General features: G+C 37.7%; 4 protein-coding genes across 14 annotated transcripts in view; 1 reads left to right on the top strand and 3 right to left on the bottom strand.

Annotated features, from left to right (window-relative positions):
- Positions 1 to 4535: 4535 nt before the first annotated feature.
- Positions 4536 to 5944, top strand: LOC127252856 (uncharacterized). Its single transcript, XM_051277203.1, has 3 exons — positions 4536 to 5352; positions 5438 to 5494; positions 5815 to 5944. The coding sequence occupies exons 1-3, from the start codon at positions 4536 to 4538 to the stop codon at positions 5874 to 5876; spliced, it is 936 nt and encodes a 311-aa protein (XP_051133160.1). The 3' UTR covers positions 5877 to 5944.
- Positions 5945 to 6484: 540 nt separating this feature from the next.
- Positions 6485 to 9607, bottom strand: LOC127252855 (uncharacterized). Of its 5 annotated transcripts, none has more exons than XM_051277197.1 (5): positions 9118 to 9607; positions 8329 to 8383; positions 7812 to 8213; positions 7389 to 7729; positions 6485 to 6706 (listed from the first exon to the last, which is right to left on the bottom strand). In XM_051277197.1, exons 1-5 carry the CDS (start codon positions 9205 to 9207, stop codon positions 6485 to 6487), a joined length of 1110 nt encoding a protein of 369 aa, XP_051133154.1. In that variant the 5' UTR covers positions 9208 to 9607. The 5 variants fall into 5 exon arrangements, with proteins under 5 accessions (XP_051133154.1, XP_051133155.1, XP_051133159.1 ...); XM_051277198.1 differs by having other exon boundaries at positions 9130 to 9607; XM_051277202.1 differs by having other exon boundaries at positions 7812 to 8185; positions 9118 to 9201.
- Positions 9608 to 9743: 136 nt separating this feature from the next.
- On the bottom strand, positions 9744 to 12260 carry LOC127252854 (pyruvate dehydrogenase E1 component subunit alpha-3, chloroplastic). The gene is made up of 3 exons (XM_051277196.1): positions 11785 to 12260; positions 10489 to 11266; positions 9744 to 10305 (listed from the first exon to the last, which is right to left on the bottom strand). The coding sequence occupies exons 1-3, from the start codon at positions 12031 to 12033 to the stop codon at positions 10028 to 10030; spliced, it is 1305 nt and encodes a 434-aa protein (XP_051133153.1). The 5' UTR covers positions 12034 to 12260; the 3' UTR covers positions 9744 to 10027.
- A 2507-nt stretch (positions 12261 to 14767) lies between these two features.
- The window catches only part of LOC127252899 (protein MODIFIER OF SNC1 1), a 35191-nt gene continuing 31669 nt past the window's right edge, over positions 14768 to 18289 (bottom strand). For 6 of the 7 annotated variants that reach the window (XM_051277277.1, XM_051277280.1, XM_051277275.1 and 3 more), the window contains 3 exons: positions 17951 to 18209; positions 15338 to 17858; positions 14768 to 15233 (listed from right to left, as the gene is read on the bottom strand). In XM_051277277.1, the coding sequence (XP_051133234.1) occupies positions 15426 to 17858; positions 17951 to 18209 (2692 nt within the window). In that variant the 3' untranslated portion in view covers positions 14768 to 15233; positions 15338 to 15425. The remainder of the gene's footprint in view (positions 15234 to 15337; positions 17859 to 17950; positions 18210 to 18289) is intronic. The other variant, XM_051277281.1, reaches the window with a different exon arrangement.

Here is an 18289-nt window from a genome sequence, read left to right as displayed (position 1 = left end):
TTTTCCAAAATCCATCTCCGCATCTGCGTAAACACGGATCGCGCCAATGGCGGTCGACGGCGAGAAAGTAGATCTCCTTGTTGTACGGATAGCTGTCGTCGAAGATCGTCAATGGAGTTTCGTCGGCGAATACGTCGAAGATAGAAAGATTGAAATCGAATTTCGCAGGCAATTCGAGTCTCCTTCGACACCTCTTGTTAAGAAGATAGAGTATGATTTCCTGATCGGAGAGTCGGAAACTCAGGCCGTGTGCGGCGTCGCTGACCGCGGCGGCGGCGGAAGATTCCGATGGAATGGTAGGGATTTGGCGCGATCGGATAATCTGATCGAGGTAGTTATCGACGTCGAAGCGGCGGTTCGGCTTCGATGGAAGATCGTCGACGTCACCGACGAGGACAGGGACTTTGAAGACGATGCAGAGTGTGTAGTATCGGAATTCGTAGTCGACGTGGGAGAGGAGTTTCTCGGCGAGGGTGTATTCTCTAAGGGAGTATTGCAGGCTGCCGGAGTCTGGCTCCGGCGAGTAGTATAAGAAGCGCATTCCGGCGCCGATCTGGAGGCCTTTGTTGTTGTATACGGTGGTGGTGTTTTCGTACTTATGGTGTTGCCATTGGCCGGAGCCGCAGCGGCGTTTGAATTTGTGGAGGAGTTTGTAGGTGTTGGCTAAGCAGTAGATTTCGGGGGCGTCGGGGGGGTCGGCGTGGCGGCGGAAGAGCTCCGGCGGGTCGTGGTCGCCATAGATGTCGACAAGTTGGAGTTGGCGTTGGAGGGCGGCGGGGAGGGAAACTCTGGTTTTGCGGAGGTTGTTGAAGAGGCAGAGGATGATTTCTTGTTCGGATAATCGAGGTGGTTTTGCCATTACTGGAATGGAAGTGGGAATCTGAATCAGTGATTTGAATTGAAGAAGAAAAATGAGTTACGGTTTCAGTTCTTGGAAGAAGAAGAAGACTCAGTGGGGAAGATGACTGGTATGCTTTTTGTGAGGATAAAAAGAATTTTAAATTCCTTTTTTTTTATTTATATCAAACAATAATTATTTTAATTATTTCTACTTTAAATTCAAATATAATACTTATAAAAAAAAAAAAAACAAATGGATACCACAGAGGGTAGTAAAATATAAATATTTATCTATATTTTCTATGAAATACTAATATAATAGTAGTATTATTTAAATTTTATATTCAATACAAATAAGTTCATTTTTTTGAAATGGAAGAAATATATATTATTTTTAAATTAAATATTATTATTATTATTTAATAATTTTTCTTTATTTACAAATGCAATTTTCTTTTTATTTTCTATATAGTAGAATTTTAAAAGAAAAAAAAAAACATTTGAAAAAAAGAAGAATTATGATCCAAATTACATAGTATATATAACATAAACGTACTTAAAGTCAAAGCATCCAAAAGAGTATGATGCTTCTAAGATTTATATTTTTGAGTGACCAATTTCAATTATATATGGGCTCAATTTTGTTCTATGAATCGCATTTATTTTTGCTAGTATATTATGAAATAGTATAACTATTAGTAACTTAGGGTTAAAATTTGCAATTAAATCATATAGAGTCTATTTATTTATTTATTTTAAGTCTGGATGGGTGCGTGAATGATAAAATTATGAATTAAAATAATTTAAATAGATGGTGGTGGGGTTAGTAATATTTTGAATAAATGGTTGTGTGAATAAATCTAATTTTCTGATTTTAAATAAAAATTAATAAATAGTTTTTAGATACCAAATCCAAATTAACTTCAAAGGAACATTTCACAACTGTCAAAAGATTTAAATCATGAACAATCCACACAGAAAATTGAATACCAAAACAAGTCAAGTTCAGAAACAATTCTTCAATCCAAAAAAAAAGAAAATGTAAAAACCATACAACGATATACTGATCAGTTTCAACGAACCTAACAAGAACATACACCAAAATTCGAATTCAAAACCCTAAAAAAAAAGGAAAAAAATCAAGATCGATCCAACCCAAGATCCAGAAACCCTTCAAGAAAGCTACAAACCCACCAAAAATCGAATTCAAAACCCTAAAAAGAAAAAGAAAAGAAAAACAAAATCAAGATCCAGAAACCCTTCAAAACAAAACCTACAAAGCCACCACCAATACATGGTCACATTTCACTTTCAATTCACTTCAAGAAGCATATCGATATACATATCGATTTCGAGCTTACTACTTTTCTTAGGAATCTCCAAAGCATTAATCTTGATCACCACACAGAATCTGTGGTTCTTGTATTCATCTCTGACGAAAGGCTCGAACTTCTTGGAAAGGGAATATTCTCTGAGTGAAAACAGATCATAACCAGCATTGGCTTTCTGCTCAGTGAAGTAGAAGCACTGTCTAAACCCTATTTCTGCTTGATTACATATCGATTGGGATCTGCCATCGCTAGTCCAGAAAAGCTCGAGATCGAGGCCACAATTGCGGGCAAGTCTGTTCCCAAAAATGGTCTTGTGCTTCGTCAAAAAGTAGATTTCTTGATTGTAGGGATAGTCTTGGAAGACATCGGTGGGATCTTTGTAGCCGTAAATCTCGAGAGTTGGGAGGTTGAGTTTTAGGGTTTCATCGGGCAATGAGACTCTGTGATGGGCCAACTCGTTTAGAAGACACACGATGATTTCTTGATCGGAAAACTTAGGCTTTGGCATTGGGTTGTATGGGACTGGTTCTTGAAGATCCATTGCTGAAGGAAGGGAGTTGAGAGCTGCAGAGTTTGGGAAGAATGGGGAGAGCGAAGAAGATGAGTTTCTTGGAAGAAGATGAAGATTGCTACGTGAATGAATATGGGTATCTGTGAATATATAATATATATATATATATATACATAATGGTGATTGGGATCCATATTTTGGGGTTTCTTGGCTTTGTTTGTTTGTGTTTTTTATTTGGTGAGATTTTTATAGTTAGTTATCAAGGAATATAAAAATGAGATTCGTTTTATAAGAAAAATTAGAGTATTTTTATTAAATTTTATGGATAATTTTTATTTTTACTTTCATTTAAAATGGTGTATAAAATAAGATAATAAACTTATTTTTTATTTTATTTTTATGCCATATGCAAAAAGTATTTTTATTAACCACACTGAATTTAAATTCAAATTAATAACACATTGTGGTATGCTTTATTAGTATATTTCTGTTTTCGGTGGTCGTTCACTTTGTTTTTTGTTTTTGGGAATTAAAAATCGAATTTGGTTTCCATAAAATTTTGATGTGATATACCTTGTTAATAAAAAATTGTTTTTTTTTTTAGATATATGTAAAATACGAAGAGCAGTTTCAATTTTGTCTCATCCCATCAATTGTCAGAAATGACAAAAAGTGACAAATTGAATAGTCAAAATATTTATGAAAAACGGTAGGTGAACGAACATTTTAGTGCAAATTTTTTTTAATGCTCTGAATTTTGCAGTCACACACAGTTCAATGGTTGCAACTATAAATGAGCATTAAATTATAACTACCGGTTAATGTCAGGCCTAAAAAAGGACATACAATATTTAATTGATTTTCAAAACTATATATATATATATATATGTCTAATGGATTCTTTTCAAAACTATATGTATATATATATGTCTAATGGATTCCATTCATTCATAGTCACAAATAAACTTATCACCAGGTTAACAATGATATTTTCATGCTTCAATTAACATAACACACTTGTTATCAACTTTCGACTATTATTAAAAAAAAAATCTATCATCTACTAGCTACTTTTTTAATTACTTTTTAATACTACCTTTGTCCATCTTTAAACGTCTTATATATTTTTTACGGGTTAATTTTTAATATGAATTATTATATAAAAATATAGTATAAATTAAAAAAAGAATTGCAAAAATATTAGTGTTTTATAATATTAATAAAAGAATATTTATAAAAAAAATTATATAAATATAAAAATATTTGTAAAAGTAAATGTACTTTTGATGGAGCATAATAGTTTGCAGATGGGGAATACTCTTTTTATTATTATTATTGAATTTTGTAAAATTATTATTACATGAAGAAGTAGTCCAATCCATCCATTATTAGTATCTATTATGAGGACTAAGAATCCAATTTTAAACCCAATGTTGTTTTCTACTTAAACATGAAGCAATTCTTGGCATCATACTTTCTTTGGAAGTTGTTAAAAAAACATAAACCCCACAAAAGCAAAATAAAGCAACAGCAAGCAAGGTCAGCCATTTCTTGTCAACATTTGTGTCCCATTAAGATGTGCAAAAACCCTTAAACAATTCATTCAAGATTCTTCTTCTTCTACACAACATACAACATGTGAATAAAGATGCCAAATAAACAAACAATCAAAAAAAAAAAAAAGAACCCCTTCAAAGAAATTCCCCAAACAAAACATTAAACACTTACAATTTCTACTACCTCCCAAGTAAAGTATATCTCTTCTTCCTATACTCTTTATCTTCCTCCTACCCTTTGATTCATTCTTTCTTCCAGAACCCTCATTTTGTTCCCAAGAATCTCTAACTTCAGCCATGGCTTCCCATTACATGCCCACTCTGTTCTTCTCTTTCACTACAATGGTCCTGTTAGTACACGGCTACGGCCACACGAACGCGTGCCGTTCGTTCTGCGGGAACCTAACAATCGACTACCCCTTCGCCCTCAAACCGGGATGCGGCCACCAAGGCTTCCGGGAGCTCTTGTTCTGCATCAACGACGTCTTGATGCTCCACATCACCTCCGGATCGTATCGCGTCCTCGACATAGACTACGCCTACGGATCCCTCGTGTTGCACGACCCTCACATGTCCACTTGCGACACCATCACACTAGGGAACCGTGGGAACGGATTCGTAGTCGAGCCATGGCGATCACCCTACATGAAACCTACCCCGGAAACCGTTTTCATGCTACTGGCGTGCTCGTCCCGGTCCCCGCTCTTCCAGGGGCTCCCGGGGAAGCACACGCCATGCAGAAACGTGTCCGGCCTCGGCTGTGAGGATTACTATGGGTGCCCGGCTTGGGACGTGATCCCCCCAAGACAGGACAGCCCGGTCTATGAAACAGGCCCTCCGGATTGCTGCGCAATGCCGTATGAGAGCATCAAGAGTGTCAATCTTACGAGCCTAGACTGCCAAGGGTACAGCAGCGCGTACAGCGCTGCGCCGTTGAGAGTAAAAGGGGCGGACGAATGGGATTACGGGATTCAAGTTAAGTATTCGGCGCAAGGGGGAGAGATGTTCTGCAGGGCCTGTGAGGCCACTGGGGGTTCATGTGGGTATGATCTTGACAAGATGAGTGATCTGTGTATGTGTGGGAGATGGAACTCAACCTCTAATTGTGATTCAGGTAAGATAACAATGGAGATTTCTTGATCTATCCTAAGTAGATTTGGTTGGTTGGTTCATTCTAATGGATTCTTGATGATTTACAGTCTCCTCTGATGCATCTTCTTCTTCACAAACAAGAAACGAAGCTGCATCACTTACAGGTATGGCCCTTTTCAATTGGGACCACTTTGTTTTCGTTCTTGTTTATTTTGGAGTATTTTACACTATTTGATTCTTCCACAAGTTTCTGACTACCTAATTACTTTTGAAAGTTTTGACACTATTTGGTGATTCCACAAGTTTCTGTTTACTTACACTTTTGGAAATTTTGGCACTATTTATGGATAGTAATTCTTTCAAAAAAACAAACAAAAGCATCATATCAACTATCTATTTCGTCTAACTGAACATCAACATAGATACTTAAAACTTCAAATTTCCAGAAACGTCTATCTAAATGTTGTCAAATGTTTTGGTGCAGGAGGGGTGATGATAATAGGAATTCTTTGGAGGTACATAAACATGGCAATTGGAATGGAATAGAGAGAAGATCCCAATCCCAATTGGTTTTTGTGTGCATATTTTTGGCTACTTAGTCCGACTCTACTTAATTTTTATTATTCTCAGAACTCCAAAACACTTCCAAAACATATCACAACATAACTAAGACAAACAAAACAAGACATAATCACACAATCTCTCAAACAATTATATGATTGAATGCTTATTTTAATGTAAAACATTAACATTTTCATTTAAAACATTCCATCGAATACATATTTACATATATCTTGCATCGAATACATATTTACATGCATCAAAGATTTATGTTAATTCTAACTTTTATCATCGCCAACTACAAAACAGCATCCAAGCAAAAACGTTTTGATCCAAGAATGTTTTAAAATCAATTCGAAAACGAATCATAGACGACTACTATTCAAATAACTGGCGACCATTGGAATCTTTTTACCCATGCTGAACCCAGGAAAACGGATTCTTCTACACTAATCCAATCCGATTTTCGAACACTTACTAGAAAATTATGAAAGGTTGTGTCCGTGTGCCTAACTGAACTATAACTGAGCACAGACTACCGTAGCAATCATGTCCCAAAAATGGCAACAGAGAGATGAATGAATGAAGGTTGTTTACCTGATGGCGTCAGGACTCCCGGCAGATGAAAAATACCTCATGATGAAACTTGAAAGCGACCATACGCAAACGATGCCAAGAAACTGAAGAACATTCAGAAGTGTTGTGAGCGATCCATTTATAGCCATGTTGTGTGAAGTCATCTCAGCTCCTCTTATGGTAAAAGAGAGAGCCGTCACCAGTTGTGCGGCTCGGTTCAGTTGGTGCAACCTGTAAACCTTTACATTGTACAAAACGAGAACAAATTAGACACATTGATTCCCTTGTCAAACATCAAGCACTTATCTGTTTATTTAAAACATTACATTCTATTCAAAACACTACACCGAACATCTATTTATAAATATCACATTAAAGTTATATTTCAATTCAAAGTTTTACTATTTCCAACCATGGTCCAAACAAATGCCAAATAATGGAAAATACTTAATACACTGTTCCGCTGTAACAACTAACAATACACAAACGAATTCAGGTGTCTATGATGGAAATGGGTTCAGGTTTACCCGAGAGTCATTCTGTTTAACAGTCTCATGACCAAATAACCGAGTTTCGGATCAAGAAAAGAAGACTGCAACCCAGTCAGGTTACAGGTCAAGGGCCCCGACTCAGTCTCGATCATTGAAAGATTAAAGATATTGAAACTTTGTCTAACATATCGAAGTACAAGAAAATCTTTAGCTCACGAATTCACTAACATTGCACAGTTAGCCATTCCATCCACTTAAAGATTTAGCAGCGCAAAGAGTTAAGGTTGATTTCGGGGAAAAAGAGGAACGTGGACCAAAGCCCAAATCTAGTAAACATATGAAACAAGTAGGCTGGAAATTTGGAATGCTTTCAGTGATGCAATACGCCTATTAGCTGAACACGTCTAGCAATTTAATATCGACTACTTACTTGGAAGATTATAGGTATGGCTGCTAAGGAAGGAGAGCGAATGCGTCTTGCGAACTGCTCAAAGGCAAATTGGACGACAATCCCAACTAGATAAGGTGCCAAAGTGGCAGAAGCTGCAGGGCCTGTCCACGGCCAGACAAAACCCATTGTCACTGTCGGGATTATAAGACTGAGCAGTAAAATAGCACCAGAGGATATCCGATCGCCCAAGCGAGGGGCAAGGTTTGGGACTGTCCCTGCAGTTGCCTGCCTCATGGGCCTCTGCCGACGGTCTATTAAGAAAAGAAACACAGCAACTCCACAGTAGAAAAGGGCTTCGGTGAAGAACAGTATAAGAAAGTCTGCAAAAAGAACAAGCTTCTTTAAATACCATAAACAATGGTGATTCACTAACGTAGAATCATCTTCCAAGTTTACTCCTACCGGTTAGTAAAGAGTCTTCAAATATCGTAGAGAGTATCCTGCGCAAATAAAGTGAAGGAAACACGAAAGATGAGACGAGGATAGTTGGACCAACGAACCACACTACGTAATATTTATTCTTTTTGGGGACAGGCACAAGAATCTGATCTTCTATTTTCTTGGAATGTCCATAAAATGAAATAAATCCCGGTTTCCCTTGAGCTACTTCGATAGAATTGTCGGAAACTGCAGTGGGGGTAGCATCTTCGGAAGAGTCTTGCAGTTCTTGCTCCTCGGACTCTTCAGGTTCAATGTTCTGTCGCAAATCCTGATCCCCCAAGGTTGCAAAGAGGATGCCTTGCTTTCTCGATAGCCTTTCATTTACCATACGTTTTCTGTGTTTGAGCTGGAATGATTTAACAGCTTGTGCGAGGACAAAATAACCAAAATAAGATCAAGGATAGGTTCAGCACAAAAATAACTTCTTGCAAAAGAAACTTATATAAACAAAATCATTTGCGAGTCTTAAAAGAGCTACCTGTCGTATTTCTAGAGTGTTCTGAAATGCCGAGCCAGGACACCTTTGAGATCAACTGATTAAAAATAACATAGAAGTTTCTGAAAATCGTGTGCGATTCCATACTCACACAAAAAAGATGTAAAGTGTGTGAACAACTTGGAAGAAACAAGCTATGAATAAGTGAATCGAAGAAGCACATAACCTGTCAAATGATCGAGATAATCGAAGAAATATGGTATCCTAACATCTTCTACACCAAATTCTGTTTATTCATAAGCCATCCTAAAATATATCCTTGTTCTTATATACCAACAACTACCGATTTCCACAGCTAAAAGTGACTCTTCAAATTTTATCGAAACAGTCGTATACAAACAAATGCATCAAACAAGAAGACTCTGCATCCATCAACAACATAAGACAAGTAATGGTGTCGAAAACCTTCACAGCAGTCTTAACTAATGTTCAACGTAGTTCTTATAATTGTGTAACGAGTGAACTAATCTCAGGTCTTAACCTAATCTGTTCTTCACATGTTTACATTTCCCCATTTTGATGAAACTTGATTTCAACAAATGCATCAGAAGCTGCTTCACAACACTATAATCAATTTTCTTCATAGTCGAAGAAGAAATTCATTCCATACCCTAAGCTACTCGCATTTGAACTACTGAATTCGAAAGCAGAAACCAAAAACCCAATCGATCGCCACACCAGAATTCGATAATCGCAAGAGCACAATCTAGCCAAACGAGCATCAATTCGTGATCAAACAACGAAAAAAATCACAGAGAAGAGAACACGCACCTTCAAATTTACCTTAGGGCGAAAAGGCGAAGAAGAAGGAGGCGCGGAAGCAGATGGAAACGACGAACCAATTTTCATTCTGACCGACATTCTTCTCCTCAACTCACGACCACGAAACAGTCGGTACCACCCGACTCCTGCTACTGGAAGAAGACGAAATCAACAACAGCTAGAGCTCCCATGGCATGGCGGAAATTCCAATTAACAATCAGTCGCAAGGACGGAGTGAATTCCTATGTGCAGTAATGACAGCGACGACTCGGCAAGATTAGGCTTAGCCCACAATTTCTTTCCCCTCAAAATTTATTCTGGCGAGCAGAAATTGACTATTTATCTTTTCTTGTTTGGCAGAATTTCTTCATTACAAAAGAGATTCAGAAAAACTAGCTGTCATTTCATAAAATCATTAACAATTTGAAGCCAAAAAAGAGGTTCTTGATGGAAATTATTAAGCAATAAATTGGTGGTTCCATGGACAATAAATGAATCGATTCTAAGAACCTCAAAGTGTGGTCCTAATGCACTGTTTAGAAGCTTGACTAAACATCCACGAAAGCATCACAAAGATGTTTGTTTAGGTGACATTTCACAGAGCATTTAAGAACTTGAGAAGGAACACTGAGGAATAATCTCCAAAACAAGTTCTATACCAAACAAACAGTATCCAATTCAATAAACAAGACTACTGAAAACCATAGAAACAGATGAAGATGAAGATGATGATACAGCTCAAGCTTGGACAAATCCTAAACAACAACAACAACGACAACAATGCCGACGATCAACATCGATCGGAGGTGTATCGGATAAAACAGCAAGCAATGTCAAGTTACATAATGCAGTAGTAGTGTATTTAGCTTAACTTTGGCTATATGGATATCACCGGGACGGTTTTGTTTGCCATTGCAGGTTAGACCTGCGCCGTGCCTTCGGTGAATTTCGGGTCCTCGCATCTGTATTTGCCATCAGGACCGATGCCGAAGCCTCTGGGATCTGCGAATACGTTCTCTAGCAACTGGCTGCGAACGGGGTGAGGGCTTTCATCTGCAAATTCGACTGCTTCTTCGATTAGCTCATCGATCTTCTTATCTATGGCCTTGAGCTCAGATTCGCTTGCTAAGTTGCTTTCAAGAATGTACTTTTTCAGGGCAGTGATGGGATCCCGCGTAGCGTAATGAGCCTTCTCGACTGCAAAGTTAAGGAATGTTAGCAACAATAGATATGTCGAATTCTTGAAAACCAATTCCCCGTAGATTATATAGCAAAGCGTGATTGAAAGACAAAGTTATGCATCAAAAAGCAGAAGCGTAAAAGTAGAAACATGCATATCATGTAAGGATGGGAAAGATAAAATTGAGTCGAAATGGTTACCAGGGTCACGCAGCTCATCGGGATCAGCCAAAGAGTGACCTCTGAAACGATAAGTCTCACATTCAACCAATGTCGGGCCCTCGCCTCTTCTAGCCCGACCGACAGCTTCTTTCGCAACCTCCCTCACCTTCAACACATCCATTCCGTCGACATGAACACCAGGCATGCCAAAAGCGGGACCTTTCTTCCAAATTTGGGGATCAGAGGTTGCCCTCAAATGGGACATTCCGATTGCCCACAAATTGTTCTCGACAACAAACACAATGGGAAGCTTCCACAGTGCAGCCATGTTCAAGCATTCGTAGAACTGGCCGTTGTTGCAAGTCCCGTCTCCGAAGAACGCCAGTGTCACCTCATCACAATCCTCCTTCAGAACTTCCCTCTTGTACTTGCTAGTGAATGCAGCCCCCGTCGCGACGGGAATGCCTTCCCCAATGAAGGCAAACCCGCCGAGCAGATTGTGCTCCTTGGAGAACATGTGCATCGAGCCCCCCTGGCCCCTACAGCAACCGGTGGCCTTCCCAAAAAGCTCGCTCATGACCTGACGGGCAGGCACGCCTTTGCTCAATGCGTGGACGTGGTCGCGGTATGTGCTGACCACACAATCTTCTTTTTTTAAGAGCTTGATGAAGCCCGTGGATACGGCTTCTTGGCCATTGTAGAGATGCACAAATCCAAACATTTTGCCTCTGTAATACATCTGCGCACACATGTCCTCAAAAGACCTCCCTAGAACCATGTCCTCGTACAATTCCAAGCTCTCGTCTTTCGTTATCAACTGCATCCAAATACAAAGGCTCTGTTTACATCGATGGTTTTGGAGCCTTTTTGCACTATTCACAACGGCTATCAAATACATTTTTCCTCTCCCAATACATTATATCGAATAGCTAACTTTCTACTATTTCCAAAATTTTCCATAGCTATGAAAAACTTTCAAACTTCGATCTAATTGGAGAAAACCTTATCACATTCGATACCAGGATAAAAATCATTGAAATCCAACTACTTGTATTATATATATATATATATATGTATATATACACAGAAATTTCAGCAATTAATCATTATATCAAGTTTATCATACAAATATATATATATGTATATATTGTTTGATTTGAGAAATTCTAGTTGCAATCAAGGGTTACTTAACTGATGCAATTCCTACAAAAATCAAACTGGAAAACAGGATAATCACACATAATATAATCAACAACACGGCTAAAATCTCGACCTAATCGATAATACAATAAACACGAACTAAAATTCGAAGCCACAAAAAAATTAAGGAGTTACCAAATTGGTAGTAGCTGAACCAGGCTTGAGCTTCTTCTCCTTCACCACGTCGGAAACAGCAACGACGGTGGAAGATCGGCGGCCGACAGCAGAAATCCTTTTGTTCCCAGAAACCAGCTTGGACGCAGACGAGCCAATAAAATTGGAGTTGCTCACCAATTTGCACGAAGAAGCAGACTTATCTCCAGATCTGGGAGAGCTAATCAACAGAGGGTTGTGGATGATTTTGGAGGCTGCTGAACACGCCATTTTCGGTGGAGGCCGACAACTAAGAACAGCAACAGCTACAGGAATCGAATGAATGCAGAAGGAGATTCGATTCTGAGGTCGCCCGGCAGTCCAAAACGGCGAGGAATCGAAGGGAAGAGATCAATGGATCAAAATGGGGGCGAAGAGAGTGAATACATATATATATATATATATAGGTATATATTATGAGATGGGTGAAAAGTAGAGGAGAGGGCGGAGAATACGAGAGTTTGTATAGAAACAACCGTCAGTACTAGATGTATTTATTTCTTATGCTTTGTTTGGCTTCCGTCTTTTTCTTTTTTCTTTTTTTCTTTTTTTTTTTTTTTTTTTTTTTATTTTTCTGGAATTATTAGTCAATAAAATAATAATAATAATGATTTATTGGATAAAAAAAATAGAAAATTAAAATAATTTTCAGCCACTTGATCGGTGCATTAATGTAATCAAATTCCAATTTTACCCTTAAACTGGTTTGAAATTCAATAGAAGGTATGAAATGCATTGGCTTTTATTATTCACTTATTTAACAATACATATGTTATAATTTTGTTTCCGGACGTATTATTTATTAACGTAAAATATTTTCTAAATTTGTCACATTTAGCTCAACAATACTACTCCTCCGTCTAGGTCTAATAAACAATTTTATCTATCCAAGATTTTATTATTCTTATTTTAACAAAATAATAACTAATTTATTCAAATAATCAATTTATCATTATTTTTTTAATTTATCCAATCATCTTTTTATCAATCATTTAATAAAGTTCTATTAATACATATACTTTATTTTTTAGTTATGTCTTTTAAAAGTTAAGATATCATTATATTTTAGTATGTACTCAAACAAACCTATACATTGACCCAATATAGGGAGTATTTTTTTTTATCTGAAAAACAAACACAACCATATAATATAAGAACATCTAAAATACTAATAAAGATTAGTACCAAATTTAAAAAATATTGATAGTCGGTAAAAAAGTATAAATATTTTTTTTTGATTTGTGAGTATATTAATATAAAAATAGTGACATTTGGATAGTTAGAATAAAAAAATAAAGATAATTTTACTGAATATTTATAAAAATAAAACTATTATTATAATACAAATAAAATAGTAAACAATTGAGACTAAGGGAGTATTGTGTTTTTTCAAACATTTATACGAGAAATATCTGATTTAAGCATCCTTAATATAAAAGTACTTTTTTATTTAAAATTCAATTTTGAATAGGTTTATGAAAATAAATCATACTCCCTTCGTCCTAATACAATAATTTTATTTATTATTTTTGTCCGAGTCTCATTTTCGTAAATAGTCATATCACCATAAACCTATCCATACCTATTTATTTTTATTATACAATTGTCGCACATTTTTACACTAATAAACTCATAAGGGTAAAAAAAATCTTTTAACTCACTCCCTCCGTCCCAATACATTTATCATTTTTGTCCGTCCCAAAACAATAGTCATATTTCCATAAATAATCATATCACCATAAAACTACCTCTTTTTATTACACAGTTGTCATTACTTTTTACACTAACACTCAGTAAGAACAAAAAAGTCTTTTATCCATACTCTTTACTCACTACCAATATAATATCAATATTTCAACCCAATTAAAACTATATTTATGGGACGAAAAAAATCTATTTTACCAACTACTAATATAATACTCCCTCCGTCCTAGAATTAAATATCCATTTACTTTTTTGATGTAGTTTTAAAAATATTAATATTATATTGATATATAGTAGAAATAAAATAGAAATGACTAAAATAACTTTATTAGTACATGTGATATAAAAATAATGACATTTGTGTAATATATTGTAAGTTGTAAAGATATTTATAATGTTAGATATATAGTACAATTACTAAAAAAAAAAAAAAAAAAGAATACTTTGTTACGAAACAAACTAAAATGAAAAAATGGATAGAGACAGAGAGAGTATCCATCTTTCTTAAATTTTGTATCCAACCCTACTAAGCCTGTAGTTTTAGGATGGAGGGAGTATTATATTTTTTATAAAAAAAGATTGCTAAAGGAAAACCCAAAAATAAGAAGCAACAAACAAACAAATATAACTCTTCATAACCCTGATCTATTCAAGACATCAAATGTGATTTTCCATTAGTTTCAACTGTCAAATGCTGTATTCAGATTGGTTGCAGCCCATGATCTATTCAATTATACACATACAACACCACATTTTCTCACAAAGTAAAAAAACATACTATTAAGCTAGGGGTACAGCCAAAATTAGAAACTGAAATCATATTGTAAAATACACTCCGTCCCCCGTCTCAAACACCGTGCAACATTTCTTTTTCTGTTTGTTCTAAATTTACTGCAGCATTTCCAAATTTAAAAATAATTAATATATATTAATATACACTTCATTTTATCCCCTCCTATCACTCAAATAAATTTCTCTCCAATCACGTCACTTAATATCCAAATTATATCAAATTACCATACTTAATACTCCCCACTTAAATTTCCATGCCAAACACAAACATTGCACAGTTTGGGACGAAAGGAATATATTTTATTGGTCACAGCACAAGGCGACAACAGAAACTTCTAAGACCTAGAAGATGAATCAACTAAACTAAACACTTAATTTTCTGTTATTCAATCCAATTAAGAAAGAGTCAATCCAATTTGTAAAGCATTTGCAACAAATGGGAATGACAAATAAAATGAATCCAAAAAGATGGCATAAACTGCACAAAAGTGCTTCTTAAAAGGATATGGCCACAGCAATTAAATTTCACAAAATACTGGCTAGGGAAATTATATGTCATCAGTCAGTAAAATCCCACCAAAAAACACCACATAAAATGCCACAAGACAAATTGACCAGACCAGATACAATCTTCAGCCAAAAAAAACACATTCAGAAACCACGGCCCTAAAGATCGACCAACCCCCTACAATCTGCCCTTAAATCTGTATCCACATCAACATCGACATTGACATCGGCATCAACATCAACCTACTCCTAGACGGAGCACACATTTTTACTGCCAAATATATGTATATATTAAGGTTCAACATCTGCTAAGGTGGGTAAACCACCAATGCCATCAGGTACCTCATGAAACCAATTACAGTTGTGGTTCTAACAAAATGCATCTCTCCCCTCCCCCCCCTGGTGTGCTTCTAACCTGGCCTCTAATCCTGCTCGATGCACCAAGTGTCACAAGTCAAAACGTCTAGATATTTTTATTTTGTTGCTTTGAACGTAAACTAGAAATATAGATCATATAAGAAGCGAGAACTACCTGGATGGGTGTCTACACGCACAATGATATGAATTAGTTGTGGCCATACAGAAAGGAATCTAGTGCTCAAATCTCATGCCTCTCCCACTCACTCCTGAGAATCTGTATGAACAGAGCCGCCGGTTTGTGTTTGTCTCCTGTAATAATTTCCGCCGCCGCGCTTGGGGTGGTGATTCTGGCCTCTTTCCCAGTGTCTACGGTCCATACTCTCAGATGCTCTGTCTGCAGGATGACCAACAGGCTGGTACTCATAGTGCACATTTTGCCTCTGTCTGTCACGATATGATGGTGGGTTGTGTGGCCTAGTATTATCATGGCTTGCTGACCAATCATTGCGAGATTCATGCCCCTTGGAGAAGCGGCTGTTTTGCCTCGCATTTCTTCTAGATCCAGAAGGAATATTGTGGTCAACCTGATAATCAGTGTGAGCATTAGGAACCAATTCGCCAGAGTCTACAGAGTCCTGGTTTGGGGAAAAAGGTCGCCTTCTTGCAGGAGCAGGCTTCTCTCTGCTAGTTTCTTGATGATGGCCTATAATGGCCTCAGCCGTATTACTTTCAACGTTGGCAGATTCACCTTGTTTTGGTTGAGAAGCATTCACTGACTCATTATCATGGGAATGTGCAGGCTGAACTTTACGGTGAGAGTTATCCTTCTTTGCAGGCCTATTGATCACATGAGTCTCAGATTCAGTTCTGTTCCCCTGCTGAGTATTGGTGGAGTGTGTCTGAGACTTAGGTTGCCATTGTGACGATGTTCGTTCCCCAATAGTTCTGTTCTCTTTCGAAACCACTGGTCTGTCTGTGTGGTTCACATTAGGTGCTGCAGAATGAATAGAGCTTCCATCAGGTTCAACTCCAAAACCAGTCTCAGAATCAGGATTCTTTCCCGTGGTTCTATAACCCCTGGGGGGATGTCTCTTTCCTCTCCCAGTTGCTCCATGATCTCTTGAAGAAGAATATTTGTTTCCAGAAACTGTAGTTGGGTTATCTAGTAAGGTATCACTTCCTAGCGTATTGATGTTGCCAGAAGATTTGGGGTCAGCACTTGAAGAATTTATCTCAACTTTGACCAATTGAGAGCTCTCCTTAGATTGTTGAATGTCTCTGTTAATCTCAGATGCTGGGATGGCCCCAAACTGCAAACCTGTAACAAGAGATATATCTGCTGAACCCATCTGTTTCCATATTCCAAGATCATTTTTAGGCTTGCTATGATGACCATTGCCGTCATTCTCAACATTGGACCAAACAGGCTGGGTACCCACATATTCAGCTGAACCAGACTGTTCTTTCCCAGGAACCTCAGTTGATCTAGATGACTTAGTTGAAGAAGGTTGAACACTTCCTTGCTGAGCCAACTCCTTTGCCACAGGCTTGGGAACATATCTCTCCATTTCAGCTCTTTTGCTTCTCAAACTGCTCTGTCCTGCATTGTCCCCCTTTGTTGGATTAGCTGATTCAAGGATGGAATTTTGACCAGCATCAGCGGGGCATTCCTGCATAAAGTTAAGAGTTTCACTAACCGAACCCTTGCTCTTGTTCTGCGTCGGCACAGGTGCCCACACAGCAGTGTCATTACTGTGGAGTTTTCCCATGGATCTATTAAACTGCTGGGTTCTAGGTATTTTGCGCACAGTATTAGGTTTCCACTGGTTGGATCCTCTCCCATGCATTTCCTCACTGGGTACACTACCCTGAGCATGGCCCTGCACTCCATCGTATGCAGCAACATTCAGTACACAGCCATCCACATTTGACAAAGAACTCTTAGACTCGCCAGTCTCAGAAGTCACCTTTTTGGCATTGGGGTCAGAAAGTACTTGTGGCAATGCAAGATTCGTTGAGTTCTCAGCAACTTTGTGCTTATTCTTATTAGATCTATTGTTTTTCCTTCTTTGATGACCAGACGACGGCTCAGCCAAAATGCTGGATGGGTTGGATACATTTGACTCGTCCCTAAATATTGTCGTATCACCTGCAGCTGCAGCAAAAGGATCTTTCTGTGTATCCGATGCAGCTTTGGAAACAGGTATTTCATTTAAGCTCTTCTGCGATGAATTATTAGTCTTCTGCTTATAGCCTGTCCTCTTGTGTCTAGAGATGCCTTCATTATTAACCTGAGATGATTCTTTCTGGGCTTTATCACGAGCATCCTCATGCGTAAGCACTGGGGTGATACTAGATTCCAATGGGTTGGTGTTTTCTTCAGCTTTTTTTGCATTGTTGTCATCATCTGCAAATGTCCCACTAGGATTGGAGACCAGATTCAAGCCAGGTGCCTGAGACATCTGATCAGCCACTACTGATTCACCACCTGCAAGCAATCCTTGTTTTCTCTGGATGTCCCCAGTGACCTCAACTTGTTCATCCTTCTGGCTTCCAGCTTCACCTGTTGACATCCGTCGATTCAATTCTTCCAATTTTGCCAAAGCCTTGGCCTTCTGCTCCCTAGTTCTCTCTTCTTCTTCCTTCTGTAGTTGCAATGCTCGCTGCTTTGCTAACTCTCTCATCTTGGTACGCTGATTGATATATAAAGATAAGTTTCAAAGAAAAGAAAATGCATGAGGAAGGCAATGAAAGCATTAATAAATGTATATATATAAACCTATACCTGACTGTCAGATGAATCATATGTTTCGACCGAGTCTACTTCAAGCCTATCTGTTGGATTGATCAAAGAAGTCTCAGAAGCTTCCACAGCAACATTAGGTAAATGTGCCTTGATACTAGGTTCCGGCTCAATACTGGAAGCTAGAACTTCATTCAAAGAGTCAGTGTTAGGAGGTTTCTTCCTCCACCCATCAGGGTCCTGACTGAATTTTCCTCTGCCACGCTGATCAACTCTACCCTGCCTACCATGCGATGTTCTCCTGCAAAAGAGTGATTTAGTAATAGAAGCCCCAGTGTTGTTTCTAACTAGCACAAATGTTGAAGCCTGAAAGTATAAAGC

This window comes from Andrographis paniculata, unplaced genomic scaffold (assembly GCF_009805555.1).
Source record: "Andrographis paniculata isolate CXL003 unplaced genomic scaffold, ASM980555v1 Contig49END, whole genome shotgun sequence".
Taxonomy (NCBI): domain Eukaryota; kingdom Viridiplantae; phylum Streptophyta; class Magnoliopsida; order Lamiales; family Acanthaceae; genus Andrographis; species Andrographis paniculata.
The sequence above is the reverse complement of the archived record's forward strand: the minus strand, read 5'-3'. Positions and strand labels throughout refer to the sequence as shown.